The 17,475-nt window shown below is 43.7% G+C and overlaps 1 protein-coding gene across 2 annotated transcripts in view; it reads left to right on the top strand.

Annotated features, from left to right (window-relative positions):
- Cacna2d3 (calcium voltage-gated channel auxiliary subunit alpha2delta 3) overlaps positions 1-17,475 on the top strand; it is a 793,771-nt gene that overhangs the window by 614,066 nt on the left and 162,230 nt on the right. For both annotated transcript variants that reach the window (XM_028754076.1, XM_028754077.1), the window contains one exon: positions 11,337-11,420. In XM_028754076.1, the coding sequence (XP_028609909.1) occupies positions 11,337-11,420 (84 nt within the window). The remainder of the gene's footprint in view (positions 1-11,336; positions 11,421-17,475) is intronic.

The following is a 17,475-nucleotide window of genomic DNA, read 5'->3' as shown; positions in this document are numbered from 1 at the left end:
CAGAGTACCATGTGTCCTGAAAATCAGAAACAGTGAAGTGACATGATTCTCTATGAACCTCCAGGTTTCCAGCTATACTCTAAGAAGATTTGGGGTAGACACAGAGAAGACTTTTGTCACTATGTGAATCATAGTTCTATAGCAGGTTCAGTATTAATATGGGTTAGACTTCCCTTACAGTGTGTCCATGCTCACCCTGCCCAATACCAAAATAGCATGTTGTGTGTGTACGCGTGTGCGTTCGTTTGTTCATTTGTGTGTGTGTGTAAAGGTACTTACTTCTTAAAAGACTTGATCATCATAAACTCAGCCTTTCCTCCATGCCATCATTCCCTTCCTGTACCATCATGACACATCTCAGTTATACACTGGGCAACAATAACATGGGCATCTTGTTAGAACAAAAATCTTCCTCAGCACATGTCTCTTCATAGAGCAGAGCCATATCTGACACCTCTGAAGTGTCAGCTCTGTCACTGTCAGCTGTGTGACCTGAGGTGTGTTTACTTAGCCCTCTGGCCTTGGGTCTCTTCATAGAAAATGACAATAGAAACAAAGCCTCCTACAAGGATTATAAAGAATAAATGAGTAATCAATTGCTCTGGATACCCATAGCAAGCCAGCCATGCAGTCACAGGGCATGCAGATGCACAGGGCATGCATCATTAGCATGTTCACTCCATTGTTTTCTGGAGAGCCTACTCCTGGCCAGACAATTCTTAGCACAGCACACCCAGTGGCACACAAGAGAAAGCTACCTTCTCTAAGATGCTTCAGAGTCAATGTAGGAAGCAATCAAGTAAGCTAGGCTCCTGTATCATTCAGTGGGGCCACCAGGTGAGGCTGAGATAATAAGGGGAGATTTTAAACTGAACCTGACTGGACCCAGTTCAGACAGGAGTGCATATATCTTGGCTGAGTCAATGGGAGTCATAGGTCAACCACTTGACTCACAGTTGGAGTCAAGGGTTTGAGGAGCAAATGGAATGGGGTGCCATACCAGAAGGTAGAAGTAATGATGACCTTTTGAGAAGCCAGCTCTGTCTAGCTGGGAACTACAAAGAGAGGAAGGAAATGGTAAAGATGACAATATTACAGAGGCCAAGTGATGGGACTTCCGAGAAATGGCAGAGTATTAGTTGTCATCCTATAGGGCATGAGGACTCTGTGCCAAGCACTCATAAGCTCCGATTCTGGTTGTAGAAGAATCCCTCAGACTGAACCAAGGGAGTGCATTAAAGAGGAAGAACTCAGGCAGAGACTGGTTTGGAGCATTTCTCCTCTTCTAGGGGAGCATTTCCCCTCTTCTAGGGGAGCATTTCCTTTGGTGGTTGACAATAAGCTGATGGCTTGCCCAATGTGACTCAACTTCAAAGCACTCACAAGTGAGAATCCATGGATATGCTAACTTGCTTCACTGGCCTGCTGGCCCATCCTCTCTTTCTCCCATCCTAGCTCTGCCCACATTTCCATGGTCACTGGCAATGAAAGACTGTGAGAACTCAGGCAACCCGGCAGGGGACCTTGGCTTTTCTGTGAGTCATAAATCACATCAGAAATCCCTTGGGCTTATTCAGACCACCATGTATCCAAAAACATTTTTTAAAAGATACATCACTCTAATTGGCACTAACACACACACACACACACACACACACTCACAGTAACTCACTAAACAAAAGCTAAATATTTTGCTGGGTCACCAGGCCAGTGAGGTATTGACAGATTGGATGGAAACCTGCCCAGGTTAGAGGTCAGAGCTTGGCTAGTAGAGAGAGCATACATCAGACAAAGTGCCACATGCTCATTTAGGCTACAGCTCCCAGGGGTTTTGAAACAAGGGTCGCCCAGGTGATAAAGGAGAGTGAGTGGCTAGAAGGAAAAGGTGGTCACAGGTATGAATCCTTCACGGATATTGTTAGCAATTTTACCAGAAAAAGAAACCATACCAAAGCTCCCATTCCATCATCCCAAACATCTCCCTAGATAAAAATCTCACATGCACAGACACAGTCTTATTTGGTGAAGCTGGGGTGTTTTGGCATAACTGCTGCTACACTACTAGGTGATGGTGTCTGGTTGGGAAGGAAGGATCTCTTTGTCCCTTCTTTACTACACCCTGCTATACTTCATTTGTAGCTCTGTCTTGTTCTTGTACTTATCAAACACCTCCGGGCACTGAGAGGTGTCTAGGTTCTGATTCCGGGTCCCACAAGTAGAGATGATGAGAGTGGAGTCTTCTTCCCAGTGGCAAGCTGGGGAGAATCATCAGGAATGTGGGCACCCAGAACTGACCTACAATCCTGGGTGAAATTAGCCACACACAGAACTCTCTTCCCAGCAAATGGCTAGATACTGCCCCCTATGGAAGGCCAGGTTAGCTGCAGAGCCTATTGCTACTAGCTTGGGCTCTTACTTGTGTGGATAAGGAAATGTGTTCTCTTTGCCATGGCAATTCTAGAAACAGTTTGCTGTGCCCAAATAAACCCCTTTTAAGATGGTGTGACAGCTGAGTGTACACTAGGGTCTTCTGATATCCTTAATGTAGTAATGGGTAAATGCTAAATGTAAAAAAAAAAAAAGTTCCTTGCCAGATATCACAGATTAGCTTCCAAATCACAAGGGGTCTCTTCACCCTAGATAGTACCTCCTAATGGCATGGTGGTGTCTGAAAACCTTCATTAAATGGGATTCGGAAGAAGCCACACCCACACCCAGGAGCTCAGTGCAACTCTCAGAAATTCTTGAGTTCATTTAGGAGGACCTCTAGCATCTACCATTACACAGGGATTTGCCTCAAAGTATTCCGACTTAGAGAAATCGTCCCCTGGGTGCTAGCTGTCCCCTTAACTTGAATGCCACCCTGTCTTTTCTTTTCTTCTAGCAGCTGTCTGTCATCATTGATATCTCTACCTCCCTCACCAGGCCTGGCACTGTCCCTCTCTCCCCAGCATCCAATCCCTGTCCTTTGTCCTTTGTGCTGGCACAATATTTCCTTCCTGACAAGCTATTGAGCACATTTTAATGTCTCTGACTAGCTTGCTATAACCAGACAGACTGGCTTCTGGAGAATTAAGTCTAATCCAACCATGGTACAGTAAGCCAGGTTTGACCTACAAAAGCGTGGCAGGGCCATGCCACCTCCTCCCCACACACAGCGTGTGACTCATGACTTCTAGGAGGACACTGATTGAGATAAAGGTCATTTGGGATTTCAAAGCAGCCTCTTTAATTGTTGTTGGGTTTTTTTTCTTTTTTGTTTTTTTTTGTTTTATTTTGTTTTGTTTTTAAACATCTAAGTCATTTTAGATTTACAGCCATCAAAAGGATTTTGTAATCAAACTACAGGAAAGCATGTAGAACTTTTCATCTTCGAGACAGTTAAAAACATTAATTAACAGAGCAGTGCACCTCTGAGGGAGAGGAAAAGACTCTGTCTGGACATGCCCTACTGCCCCTCTCTCAACTCCCTGCTGCTGTGAGACACACCCTCATGGCCCTGGATCTGGGCTCCTCATCTTCCCAGAGCTTAGAGGATTTCTTCTTCAATACAGACCCATGGGAATTTATGCCAAGGCATGATGTATGTGTCATGTGTGTATGTGTATTGTTGGGGGACATCCAGACTACTGTAGAGTCACACACTACAGGGGCAGCATGATTTGGGTGGAAATTCCAGTTCAAATGCTATCTTTCAATCTTGTAGACACTTGTCTGGGGGGCCTGACAGGAATCATGGTGAATTAAATAGACACTGTAAACTGGGTCCAGGTACAACCCTGACTTCTTGAAGTCCTTCATTGTATAGTCTTCTTAATCTGGAACTGTCACTGAACACTAGGGCCAATTGCAAAGAACTGTTACTCTGATAGAGGCCTACAAAGATAGCCTTCACTTCTCCATAGAGAAAAATGGGCCTAGTAGGATTTGCCTTCCAGATGGTTCTGCCTCAATGACTGAGTACTTACCTCCTGTCCTGGAAGAGATGGTCACCTGCACAGAGAGTCAAGTTAATGAGGTGGGGACCACACCAGGGAGGAACTCAGACACTAGAAGGAGTTGATTCGCTTCTCAGTTTGACTGTTTGATAGCTATGTCAGCAAGGGATCTGGCTTTAATTTTCCGTCTTTGAAATCCTTTACCCTCCCTGGAGTTGGGAGGATTTGGCAAGACACAGACAGTATTTAGCATAGTTCCTAGCCTGAGACATGTTCTGTGTAGAGTATCAGGAGGCAAAGGGTCAGGGTGGGCAGTCACATGAGCCACACAGACTAGTCATGTGTTTTATGAATTCCTGATTGAGAGACTTGATGAATGTTGGCAGGTGAAAGCAATGCTTTCAAGTACTCTGGAGAAGACTGCTGTGTCCCAGGCGACCCGGTGTAAGGGTGGTAAGGGTGATATTTTTAATTGATGGACTGTTTTATTAAAAAACTTCTACAAGGAGCAATTAGTACAGGAAGAATTAGGAAAAAATAGTGAGAAAAACAGAAAGGCTTCAAGCCATTTAGAGGGTGACATGCATTTGTAGTCTCTGTTGTTGCTGATTCCTAGGAGAGCTGGGGCTGACAAGTGCCATGGGATCCACCTGTCAAAGACTATCCCTGCGGAGACCTTGATTTGCCACTGGCAAGTTGTGACCTAACTATAGCAGCATAGGGGAAGGGATGTCACTCTGCCACAAGTCTGCATGTCCTTTCCTTTCTGCCTTGAGAAAAAGCCATGAATGCAGATTGATGTTTCCCATTAAGCAGTTTATGTATTAAGAACCCGTTTATCCTGTGAGTACACTCACTAGGGTTGGGCACTGTGTGACCCTGGTCTCATTACCTTAGAAACCAGCCAGAGTACCAATGCTCCTTAACATTGGCCAAGAGGGAAATTTTTTAGGCTGCATTTGTTAGAGCTTATGAGATTCTGGTTGGGTTCAGCCACATTTATTTTCAGTGCTTCTCAAGGCATCCCTGGGAATTAAGGGCTAAACCTTTCATCTAGCAAGGAGGACAGTGGGCTTCGGAGATGTGAACATCTTGCCCTGGATCATGAAGCATGAAGTCTTGACAAGGTCTAGCTCCCAGGCCCTAGCTTTTAGTTGCCCTCCAACAGCCTACCTTGAAGGAGTCTGAGCCATGAATAGTGAGCTGAGACCAAAAGCTTGAAAGTTGGCACTGATTCCCCTGGAGCAGTTCTTCTGGGTCTTCCTAAGCCTCATTGTGCCTGGCACAGGGGCTGAGAAGCATTCAGTATCCATCAGAATGTGGGCTGCCAAGATGAATAGGAAGTGAATAGATGATTATCCACAGGAAAGAAAGATGTCTGTGTCCCTTCTGAAATAATCTCTTTATCCTTGGTGGGGGGTGGAGAAGGAATGGAGAGCAGGAGAGGGCAGGAGAGGGGAAGATAGGGAAGGAGAAAGAGGTCTTTACCAGGGGAGGGTCATGCCTGCCTGAAGAGAGAAACATGCTTCTGGATGGCTGGCTTTGAGTTCACCATACCCTCATGCAGATGATTCTTTCCTAAGCATAGTGTCTTCCTCCCCATTTCCTTCTTTCCTTTTTTCCTTCCTTCCTTCTTTCTTTCCTTTGTTTTTTGTTGATTTGTTTGTTTTATTTTGGTAGCATGTATGAACACTTAAGTGATTAGGCCCATACCATATTTGTTGCACAGAGACCACAAGTATATGTGTAGGTCGTGCCCTTGGGCTTTTCCCAAAGGAACACTGGAAAAGCAAAGGCATTGTCATTTTCTTTAAGTCAGACTGGCTACACCTTGATCTACCTCATTGTGCTTCCAAAGCCAGTTTGCAGGTACACAGAAGGAGTTTGTATTCAGACCATTAAAAAACTGCACTTCAAGCAAGCCCGTGGGGAGTTCTGGCTTCCTCCAAAGATGGGTGTCTTCCTGTCCTATTCTTCTAGCCACAGGCTTGTTTGTGTACTCACCACATCTGGCCTTTATTTGAAACTCTGCCTCAAAGTATTTCATAGCACACAATATCTTTCCTTATTAAATTCTCCTGTACATTTTTTTTTTTTGTAAAGCAGGCACTAAGAGCTGCAGGCCTACCTGTGGCTCTGAGACTGTGTTCATAAACCTTTAGAAACCGTTTGCAATTCGTTAATTACATTTTCAAAGGAAGTTACCATTATAGATGTACTAACAATTGCCATATCCAATACCTGGCACTGTAATGTGCTCCTTACCGACAAGGAACAAGGAGGGGAAGTTTGAGAGCCAGGCCTGGGATTTGTCCCACATAGAGGCTACATGGGGGAGCGGGGAGCCAGTCTCAGAATGGGAGTGTCCAGAGCTTAACTATTCTACTGTTGCTCGGAGGAGCCATGGAGGGAAAGTATGGAGAAATGAGCTCTGCTCAAGCACAGAAGTGCCTCTTGGTAGGTGGCAAGGCATTTTATAAGTCAGATGTTCCCAAATAATCATTAAAGTTACGAAGTCTGTAGATATTTCACATAAAGTGTATTCTTTAAAGTAGTACAACAGGCTGGAGAGATGGCTCAGTGGTTAAAAGGGCTTACTGCTCTTGCAGAGACCCAGATTTTATTGACACCACTCCCATCAGGCAACTTACAACTGCCTTTGACTCTAGTTTCAGGAGATCTCACATTCTCTTCTAGCCTCTGTGGTCTCCTGCACACATGTGGTGCACATAAACCCAGATAGACATGTACATAAACATGTACACATAGATATAATAAGTAAATGATCTTTAAAATTAGTCCATGTATAAAGAAAAGGGAAGGCATTCAATGTGTACAATCTAATCACCTGATGCTTGGAACTCCAGGCAAGATTATTTTTAAAAGAAGGGTGTGGTGTGGTGGTACAGAACACAAATGCCAGCCCTTGGGATGTAGGCAGGTATATCTGTGTGAGTCAGAAGACAATTTGGTCTACATAGTTGGAAACCAGCCAGGACTAATAGGGATACCCTGTCTCTAAAAGTAAAGGGAGCAATTTGGAAAGCATATGTTGACACATCAAAGGGGACAAAGATGTCAGGTAGAGTGTGGTCCAGGTACCCATGTCTCCAGAACTTTCATTTCATGCACAGTCTGGTCCAGGACTGTTATATTCCATTTCCACAGCTTTCTCAGCAAGGACATCATTCCCTAAATGACTGAAAGTAGGTGTCAAGGTGGTCATGAGATGCTCCAAGCTCACATCTCACAACCTTAGCAGTGCCAGTCCATAAGTAACCAAGAAAGCATCCCAGATGGAGTCTTTTGAGTCTCTTTTGCATTGCTGTAGGTTATGTCCCCATCTCTGAACTAATTCCTGTGCTCTGGAATGATGTGAGCTTCCCCATATTGTTAGGCCCTTACCAGTCTCTGACCCAGTAATAGTGGTACCTGCAAGAAAACCTATGCACTTACCCTAGAAAATATGCAAAATGGATGTGGCTAGTGCATGAGTAAATGGGCTTACTTCCCTACCTGCTAAGCTTTCATAATGAGGAAAAGGTAGTGGCAGATTTGGAGTCAATGTGCTACTGCCTGTTTGTTGCCCTTGGCCCCTTTAAAACATATAGTAGTCTGCTGAGTTTTCTTTTGCTAACCTAAAGGATTTCCTGTGCTTCATCAATGCCTAAGTTCTAATGTTCACTTGTTAAGAAAAAGTGTTTCAGACCCATTGCATGTACTTGGTTAGGCAGACATTAGGGAGGGCCCTTTATCAAAGGGAGCTTCATAGGTTGTAGCTCCAACTCCTGTATCTTTCAGTGATGTTGACATGTAGTATCTTGCACAATGTAGCAACTGGTGGACTGTCATGCCGGGAGATCTTTTACTCTACTCTGGGGTCTCTCTACAGTTCCTATTTGTTTTTGAGACAGGGTCTTATTCTTTAGCTCAAGGTAGTCTGGAACTCACTAAATATCCCAGATTAGCTTGAAACTCATGGCAGCCTGTGCCTCACTCCCTGAGTGCTAGGGTTATAAGGAGCCATTTTGCCTAACTATCTCAATTTCTTGAGTAGATTCTTGGTATATTGGCCTAGGTCTCTTGAGTAGTGAGAGAAGAAAATGTAAGGCTGGAGATGTGGCTTACATGGTCGGATGCAGATGTGGCTCACATGGTAGGATGCAGATGTGGCTCACATGGTAGGATGCTTGCCTACAATGTGCAAAACCCTAGGTTTAATCCCCAGACCCTCATAAACTGTGCATAATGGTACAAGTCTGCATTTGCAGCACTTGGAAGCTAGAGGCAGGTAGATCAGATATTCAAAGCCATCCTCTACTACATAATCAATTCAAGATCAACTTGGATTGTATGGAACCCTATCTCCAATAAAGAAAAAATAAGTCAAGGATTTTAAATGGATTTCTCTCTTGTAAATGTTACCTTAAACGAGCTGAGTACCTTAGCATAAAGATATCTCAAGAGGTCTGGACTCTCAACTTGTAATGTACATAGTGGATGGAGACAATTGGTCATGCTTGTGTGATACCAACATATTCAGCAAACACCTCTTGCCTGTGACAGTGACAGCATTGTTGAAGTATCCTTCCTTTCGAGGAACTGGGGAGTGCCCAACTCTGTGCAAAGAGTCAGGTCTTCCTGGGTTAAGCACTCCTGTGCTGCCTGGGATGAGCTGGCAAGGTGGAGAAGGATTTAACCTGCTTCTCCTGGCAAGTTCTATCACCCCTACTTTATAGCTCATTGGGAAATGCTGAAGCAGTTCAGTGGCTTGCTTAGCAACAGACATCCAGTGTGAGGTGGGCAATGGCAGTACCTCTGTACCCTTTTCTTCTGACAAAATCCTCTGCAAACTTTGAAGATAAAGATGTGTTTTGCATTTAGGACCTTAGAGTAAGTTTAAATTTAACAAAGGCTGAAATAACACGAGGCTTACACAGAGAAATTAAGGCAGGGGTTAGCAGGTAATAAGGTATCCTTCCCCCATGCTGGCTATTTGATCTTATTTGATTTTGTTATTGCATTTGTTACTTAGCTTGTAAAAGTCTGTCTTCCTAGCTATGGGATGGTGGGATGGGTAAGACTGGAAGCAAAAATAATGGAGGAATACTATAAGTAAGTGTGTTTGAAGAGAGGGGTGGTGCTTAACTGTCTTTACTATTTTACACTTTGCATGTGTGTGATATATGTATGTATTTGTCATGGGTATTTGCATGTGATCTTGCAGATGTGAGTGCATGTGTATACATGTATGTCCTGAAGCCAGAGGTCTATGTCGGGTGCTCTTCTCATTTTTAAAGGAAGGTTCTCTCATAGAATTGGGTGCTTGTTGGTGGCAAGACTGGCTAGTCAATGAGCTCCAATGATCTGCAATCCTCTGTCCTCACACCCAGTACCAATGCACTACATCTCCCTTTTACATGAATCTTGGGGATCTGAGCTTACATTGTGAGCACTTTGCCATCACCATAGCCCCCAAATGCCTTATACTGTCAAGGTGTCCAGTGTGCATGTGTGTGTGTGTGTTCTGAGTGATTAAATGAAGGAACATTGTGAAGTGACCAAAAGATGAATTCCTTCTATCAAAGCAAAACCAAGGGATAGTTCAGACCTATCAACAGGCAACCCAATAGTCTGTAATAGTATGCTTTTGAAGTTCAGATTCTGGGCTGCCTGGGTGTTTTTTAGAATAGTTATTACTGAAATAGGCTTGAAAGCCATGGCCCCTATATCTGAGGTTCAGAAGGGCTGTCAGACTGTCTTCCTATAGGGAAGGTCCTGAGTCCTAGCACCCTATACACCCACCCTCTGGTTCCTGCTCATGGCTTAGACCCAAACCTCCCCCTTATTCTTCCTTCCTGTTCCTTCTGCTTTTAGCAAGGCTGGCTTGTCCAGCTTCCATGCACACAGGAACTTTCCCTAACACGATCCAACTGCTAATCTGCTATCGTTTACAGTGGCTTCTGAGAGAACCACTTTCCTTCCTCTTCATCTGGAGTGGATCTGATGTCATAAAAGTGACTGTGAATGGTGAATGTCTTGTTAACTGGAAACCTCATAGACGAGAGTGTCAGCCTAGTTGACAGTATGCCCTTTTGAAGGCAGCCTTCTTGGGTGGTGGTGGTGCAGGGGTTAGGGGAGACTTTCTAGAGATGGTGCAGGATCCCCACAGTAAAGCTGGCCGTGAATAAAGAGCACAGGAGCAATATTTGGCTTTGTTTGGTACCACAGTGATATAAGAATCACCCTTCCTGGCCACAGTCCCCTTGATTACACTAAGGGACACTTTGATTTGTTTGGTTCTAAAGTGGCAAAGGTTTCTCCTTTGTGTCTGAAGTACCTTCAGTAACTGAATCTGCAATCATCAATCAGTGTCCAAAATGACAATTTGGGGTCTTCAAATATTTAGGCTGACTCTGCATCTCTCTTAGTTTTATTGTTTGATCAAAACAGGATGGAGTCAAAGAGCAGAAAAGAAAATGGGTACATCTCTATGCGTATGTCTTGTATATATGTACAACTACGTCAGTGTACTATGAACTTGTGAAGTGCTTGCTTATCCTTAGCCTGCAGCAGAGGGCAGACTTTCCTACCTTATAAACACCCTAGTAAGCAGCAATAAAGGCCTCAAGACACACAAACATCCAGACACAAGAATGTCCGGTCAATAAAATGGTACACTTGCTGGTTGACTACCACTGGTGATTTAGGGGAAAAAAGAGAAAGCACTTCCCAGTTATTAATGCACTCATCAGCTTTTCCAGAGAAATGCCCTAATGGCCATTAAATCTGGCAGTGATTCCCAGTGCTCACATCTACTCCAGGTGAAGGAGCTGTGCTTAGCTCAGCACTGCCATGGCCAGTAGCAAACAGAAGATCTGTGAGTCTGAAAAGTGTTCTCAGGATGCTGAGCCCAAGTCCAACTGTGGGGACCAATATTTTGTTTCTCAGCTGAAGAGCCTGGAGGAGGTTTGAGCCTGGAAGTTTATAAAGCTTAGGAGAAAGGACAAGATTTGATAAATATATGTAAGAAGCTCTTTCCTCTGCCATAAAGGGCTGTGCTCATCAGCTTTTGAAGAGAGATGGGTCTGTCCACCCTTCACATATTCCTTCCAAGGGTGAGACAAATATTCTTTGCACCTGGTATTTTAGAGCCAAGGAATTCTCTAGGCAATTTTATGCCAAGCAAAGGGCTGACCTTTATATTCTCCAACTTGGAAGGAACACGAATTACTATGGTGACATTAAAATCCCTGCATAGCCACCCACAGGGCTGATCTCTGGTGACCATCATTTCCTCCCCACTCACACTCAGCAAGCAGGTCATGGGAGGATAAAGATGCTCAGGTTAATGACTTCATGACCATTTGTCTGTCTTTCTCCTTTTCCCTATGCTAGTATGAAGAAGGAAAAAAGCGGAGGAAGCCCAACTACAGTAGTGTGGATCTCTCGGAAGTCGAGTGGGAAGACCGGGATGATGTAGTAAGTGACTCTTTGCAGATCTCATTGTCAAGGACTATGTTGACCATAAATGATAGCCCAAAGGCTGGTCCAGAGGACAGCAGAGGGCTATGAAGACAACAGACCCTTCCCTTATAGTTGGAGCTATATAGCTTTCCTGCCAGTCCACAGAGCCAGGCTCTGGTTTTCTCTGCAGCTGATTCATTCCACTTCATCTGCAGTATAACTGTCAGGACTCACCTTACCATATTTAGGAAATCCTGTTGCCGAACAACAGGAGACCCAGTAACTACAAAGACACAGCATCTGCAGGCCAATAAGACAGGTTTCCAGATGGACAGAATGAACTTGTTAGGTCTACATGGACACAACTTGTTTCCAAAGAACAGCAGAGAAGTTTGAAGGCCCACTTTCCCCATGTGTGGTCAGCCTCCCAGCCCACTGCTACCTCCAATTCCCAAGTCCTCTGCTTCTGCCTTTCCCATACAATGTCACAGGAAGCCATTTGACATCCCAGACTTATCTCCTGGTGTGTTATGGAAACAGGGCTGGCATCCTAAATCCCTTGTTGTTGCTTTCTTCATTTTCATAGCCTCGGCTCCCTGAATGACCTCAGCTAGCAGAAAGTTCAGGTTTTTCTCCCCTGCCTATAAAATGCAAAATCCATATCTGTTACAGAAATTTAACCTAGCCCTGTCTGGTTATACAAAAGTTCAGTCAAAATAAAGTTGCCATTCAACAAAAGCTACCGTCTCATCCACTCTTCTTTTCCTATCTGCCATTGCTTGACACCATGAAGATTCAATGGCCAGGAAGAGTTTGCTGTCTTCTCTTCCTCAAGCACTGTGACCAGGATCCTGGTGGGTTCTTGGGATAAACTGCATCTCATGTGGCAGGCCCAACCCCTGCACCGCTGTAGACAGCTACACTGCCAGGACTCAAGTCTCACCTGTGTAGAGACTGTCTGTCTCTAGAGTGTGGCCATTACTGCTGCCCCTCATGGTTCAGATGCTTTGAGGAATGAACATACTGGTAGAATGAAAGATTTAGAAAGTGCTTACACCATCGTGTGGGTACATGAAGATCTTGGGAATGAGCCATCTGGGATCACAGTGTTAATTCCTACTCTGGTTCTTTGAGAGTAGCTTCTGATCACTTTCTCTTCTATGGTCACCGTTTCCCGTGCTCTGATTTGACATCACAAGACACTCTCTGCTTCTTTCTCAGAAGTGTTCAGCTTTACCATAGAGATGATTCTTCCATCTTTTCTATTGTAATCCTGGAGGAAGACAAATTTGATCATATTAACTAGTACTTCCCAAGTCCCCATTCTCACAGGCAGGCACACCCTCACCTGCAACTTCAGGCGATTTCTCGCTCATTTCCTTCTTATTTTCCCCTGTGCTCCTGCTAGCTTTGTGGGGGTGGGAGTGGACATCTCCTTTTGCTATTCATGGGGTTCTTCAATGATTTCTGCCTCCTTATCACATTTTCCTTTATGAATACAGTTTCAAGTATAAGATTCCCAGCATGCTCTTCACTGTCATCTAACTTACAGGGCTGGGTTCTGGGTGTGGACTCTCAGAATTACCATTTCTTAAGTCAGGCCAATATTCTTCTTAGGTACAAATTGGTCTCTGGCTATCTTTTGGTCTGAGTCTCTTGTGGCAAGAAGTCTAAGGCATATGAAATATTAGTTATTTTAGTAGCAGTGTGTTTGACATAGGAAAACCCAAGCCACCACCTCTCCCATGGATCTGTGCCCAAACGCACTATTGGAGAATTTTGGAAATATGTGTAACACATTCTTATGTAGAATGCACAGAGGCCCACATACCCATGTGCTAATGTGGAAGCCTGCAACTAAGTAATGAAGGAGAGAGTTCAGAACAATGTGGATGAAGGACTGTAGAAACAGAGCTTTCTGAATCACATCAGGGAAGTCTTCCTAGATGCAGAGAAACTTACTGGAGCATCCTACTTCTCATGGACAGCAAGGTTCTTGTATGGCTTGATGAGCACAATTATAGCATAGACCCTGCATATTTCCAAAAATGATGCAATATCACATATGTCATTTAAAAATTGGCAAAATAGTCTGGCCATGATTAAAATAAAGGGGCTGAAAGGATGTCTCCATTGGTGAAGTGCTTGCTGTGCAAACAGAAAGACATGAGGTTGATCTCCAGTACCCCTGTAAAAAGCCGGCCAGGCCATGGAGGTTGCAATTCCAGTTGTAATTTCAATCCTGAGGAGGAGAGCTTGATCTAGTTTAAGGGGTCCCAGCAGGAGATCCTCTTCTGAGGAATAAAATCCAACTTTAAACTCTAGCCTTCACCTCCCACATGTGTACAAACCCACGTGTACAACCACTTGCAGATACATATACCTGTACATACATGTATCTATACAGACAACACATACAAACACACACAAAAGTACATCAATAGAGAAGTGTGCATGTGACTTCTGTTGTCACCATAGTATCACGTATCATGTCAATTACTGTAAAAAGACAGATATTTAGGTGCCCCATGTATCAGCAATGTCTATGTAACCAGAGAGGATCATCTTCAGGGAAACAAAAAAAGTCTTAATTTTCTTTTAATTTTTATTTTCCCTCCTTCTTTTCCTTCTTCCAGCCCCTCCTAACCATCCTCCCTCCACCCTTCCCATATTTGGTCCAAGTCTCAACGTGATAATCTCTTTTTCTTTGATTGTTACTATTCTATATGTGTGTGTGTGTGTGTGTGTGTGTGTGTATTTGAGTGAGTATGTGGGTGTGTGTGAATGAGCATGTATATGCACAAATACATATAAATACAACTTGATGAGTTTGGTTTTATTGTTTGTGTGAAAATAGTTTCGGGGCTGAAACTCCTGGAGATGGCTGAAGGAATTAAGGATGATTTTCAGTTTTATTCCTGTTACATTTTAGTCATTGCTGAACTTTCCACAGTGAACATGATTATTTCTATAAATAGAAAAGGCTCATAGACATCACAATAGTTACCAAGTAAGTAGCTTTTCTCGTGTCCAGTTCCACCTTCAGTGTAGTGATGAGCTCATTTATTTCTCACTAAGTTCTGTCAAGAATTATCCCCATTTTGCAGTTAAGGAAACTGAGGCAGAAAACTCACATCACAGTCTGTCTTAGTTAGTGTTTCTATTGCTAGGAAGAAACTCCATAACCATGGCAACTCTTATAAAGGACAACATTTAACTGGAGCTGACTTACAGTTCAGAGGTTTACTGTCATGGCAGAAAGCATGGTAGTATTCAGGCAGACATGGTGCTGGAGAAGGAGCTGTCTTATATCTGGATTAGCAGGCAGCAGGAAGAACAAGTAAGCCACACTGGCCCTGGCTTGAGTATCTAAAACCTCAAAGCCTACCCCCAGAGGCCTGACACACCTCCTCAAATAGAGTCCCACCTACTCCAACAAGGACACATCACATAATAGCGCCACTCCCTATGGGCCCATGGGAGCCATTTTCTTTCAAACCACCACACAGTCCATAGGTACACATTGGGCTATCTGGTCTCTAATCTGTGTCCTTGACACACCCACTTTTCTCAACCATGGAGAAGGCCCTAGAGTTCCAGAGTCCCTGAAGACTCTACTTGGTACCCCATAAATATGGTGAGTTTTTACAAAGTGACTACAAAATAAATGTCCATCTTTCTGATGGTATTGTGGGCTCTTTGAGCAGAAAAGTGAAGCCTTTTCTTCGTGCCTAGTCGGCTAAGCATGACAGACACATATACGCTTCTCCATTGTTCAACAGGCACCACAATCATCCAAGTCAGTGTAGTCTCTGAGTTTCTTGCCTCACAGTCATGAACAATGAAGATCAAAGAAGGATATCAGAAGAACAAGCAAATGAAGTGGTTCCTTTAAGATTTATTTATTTATGACTGTGTGTGCTCTATTTGCATGTATGCCTGCATGACAGAAGAGAACATCAGACAGAAGAGGGCACCAGAACTCACTCTAGATGGTTGGAGCCGCCATGTGGATGCTGGGAATTGAACTCAGGACCTTTGGATAAGCAGCCATTGCTCTTAATCTCTGAGCCATCTCTCCAGCCCACAAGTGAAGTTTTACTGTGAAGTAAAATGAACCCCCCTATATGCCCTTACAGCAAGAAAAAGTTCTTGAAAATAGGCTACCAAGTCCTACTTTGGAAAGGGGCTGCATATAAATCATGCATCCAATTGGAGCAAATTCAATTTAGTTTGAATTGTTAGTTGAACATATGCTAATTGGTCAAGTGAAAGTATGCAATCTCAGAAAAAAGCCCACCCATGGAAGAAAAGCCGAAAAGTTTTAGGATTGTGTAGAGGTCCTTGTAAAGTATCAGTTTTCTTGGCACTATCTGTGGTTTGAACATACACATAGATCTTTTATTTCCTATAACCCTGACTGATTGCCCGTAGAATGCAGAGCTACCTTGCTCTGAATCACCAGCAGGAGAACGAGCTCTCATTACATAGGGAGACTCAATCTATGAATTCCATGCTACCTTCTAGAATGCTTCAGTGGGCTCTGCCTAAGAGGGAAGAGCCACAGACCTCAGGTGGACTGAGCATCCAGCCTTAACTGGAACAAGATACTAAAAAAAGTAGGTGCTTTGATGGGTCACACAAGCTGAGGACTCCCAAGGACTCCAGGGAAGCATGTGCGAACCGAGTACCAGGGTGTATCCCAGAGGCTGGGAAAGCTGCTCAGGGGGTACATTTTTATATCCCTAGAGGAGGTTTTGCCTTTTATAGTATTATCTCATTGTGATGAGTGCTATCTCTGTGGCCATTTCATATACTTACAGATGCCCAAGATCTGATAGGGAACACAAAAGGTATGGGACACCATTGACATCCCTGACTTGGCCTTTCTTTGGGTGTGCTAAGTCAAGCATCTATGCATGTGATTTTTAATGACAGCTTAATCAGCTAACATATGGACACACAAAGATTATTTTTAAAGTTTTCCTCTGCCAAGCCCTTTTCATTTTTCCCAGATGTTCATGATTACAAATCCAGGCAGTGGCAAGTTCAAAGGCTGTTCAGAGCAGCACCAACGGCCATGCTTTTTCTACTTTCTGTGGGGAAGACAAGATTGTTGTTGCTCACCATTCTTGTCTGAGCTCGGTGGACCTCTCTCATGTGTGGGTGCCACTGATTCCTCTCATGGTTATGTGCAAGGAATTATTTGCAATACACAACTCATTGAGATACTAGAATGTTCCAGCCTTGCAACGTGCATTGTAACCATTAGTCTCTACCCTCCTCTGATAGTGAGGACAGAACACCACCTTCTAATAGGTTCTGAGTCCCAGAGCTTGAAGTGTATAAAAGAGCTAGCCATTAGGCTGTGAAACCACAGACCATGACCTAGTCAATTTCTAAAACTTGTTCTTTGAGAAAGCAAGAAATAAGAATATATATAATTTTTTATTAGTAATAAGATAGTTAATTTTATCCTCTGATTTAGGTACCAGTGCTTAGGAATTGTGTGTGTGTGTGTGTGTGTACACCACACGCATGAAAAATATCCCTTTGAAGCCACAAGAGGGTATCCGAACATCTGGAGCTGGAGTTATAGGTGGTTATGAGCTGCCTAATGAGGACACTAAGAACCAAACCCAGGTCTGCTGCAAGAGTAGAAAGCACTCTTAATTCCGGAACCATCTTTCCAGCACCAGGAACTTGGGCTTAAGAGTTAAGAGCGCCCATGATTACTTGGGCAAGGTTCTTAGTCCAAGGCCTCAGTTTTTCCTCCAGTCAAGTAAGTACAGAAGTAGAAATACAAAAGACAGTTCTATGAGTTATAGAATTAGTTTCTGGCCAGGAGGAAGGACTCAGTCAACAGTAGTTACTAGTAATGGGAGCTTCCCAATAATCTGATGACTACAGATTAGAAAGCTCCTGACAGGCACTTTGGGTCTGGATGGCTTCAATCAATGTCAGTTTGATGAGACAAATGACAGAAGAAGATGTTGAGGCACAGAGGTCGAAGAACAGCAGTATGTGTCAGTGAGGAGAATCTTGTGTCAGTGAGGAGAATCTTGTGTCA

This window comes from Grammomys surdaster, unplaced genomic scaffold (genome assembly GCF_004785775.1).
Source record: "Grammomys surdaster isolate TR1022 unplaced genomic scaffold, NIH_TR_1.0 125979, whole genome shotgun sequence".
NCBI lineage: Eukaryota > Metazoa > Chordata > Mammalia > Rodentia > Muridae > Grammomys > Grammomys surdaster.
Note: the sequence above shows the minus strand (reverse complement) of the source record. Positions and strands in the feature narration are given on the sequence as shown.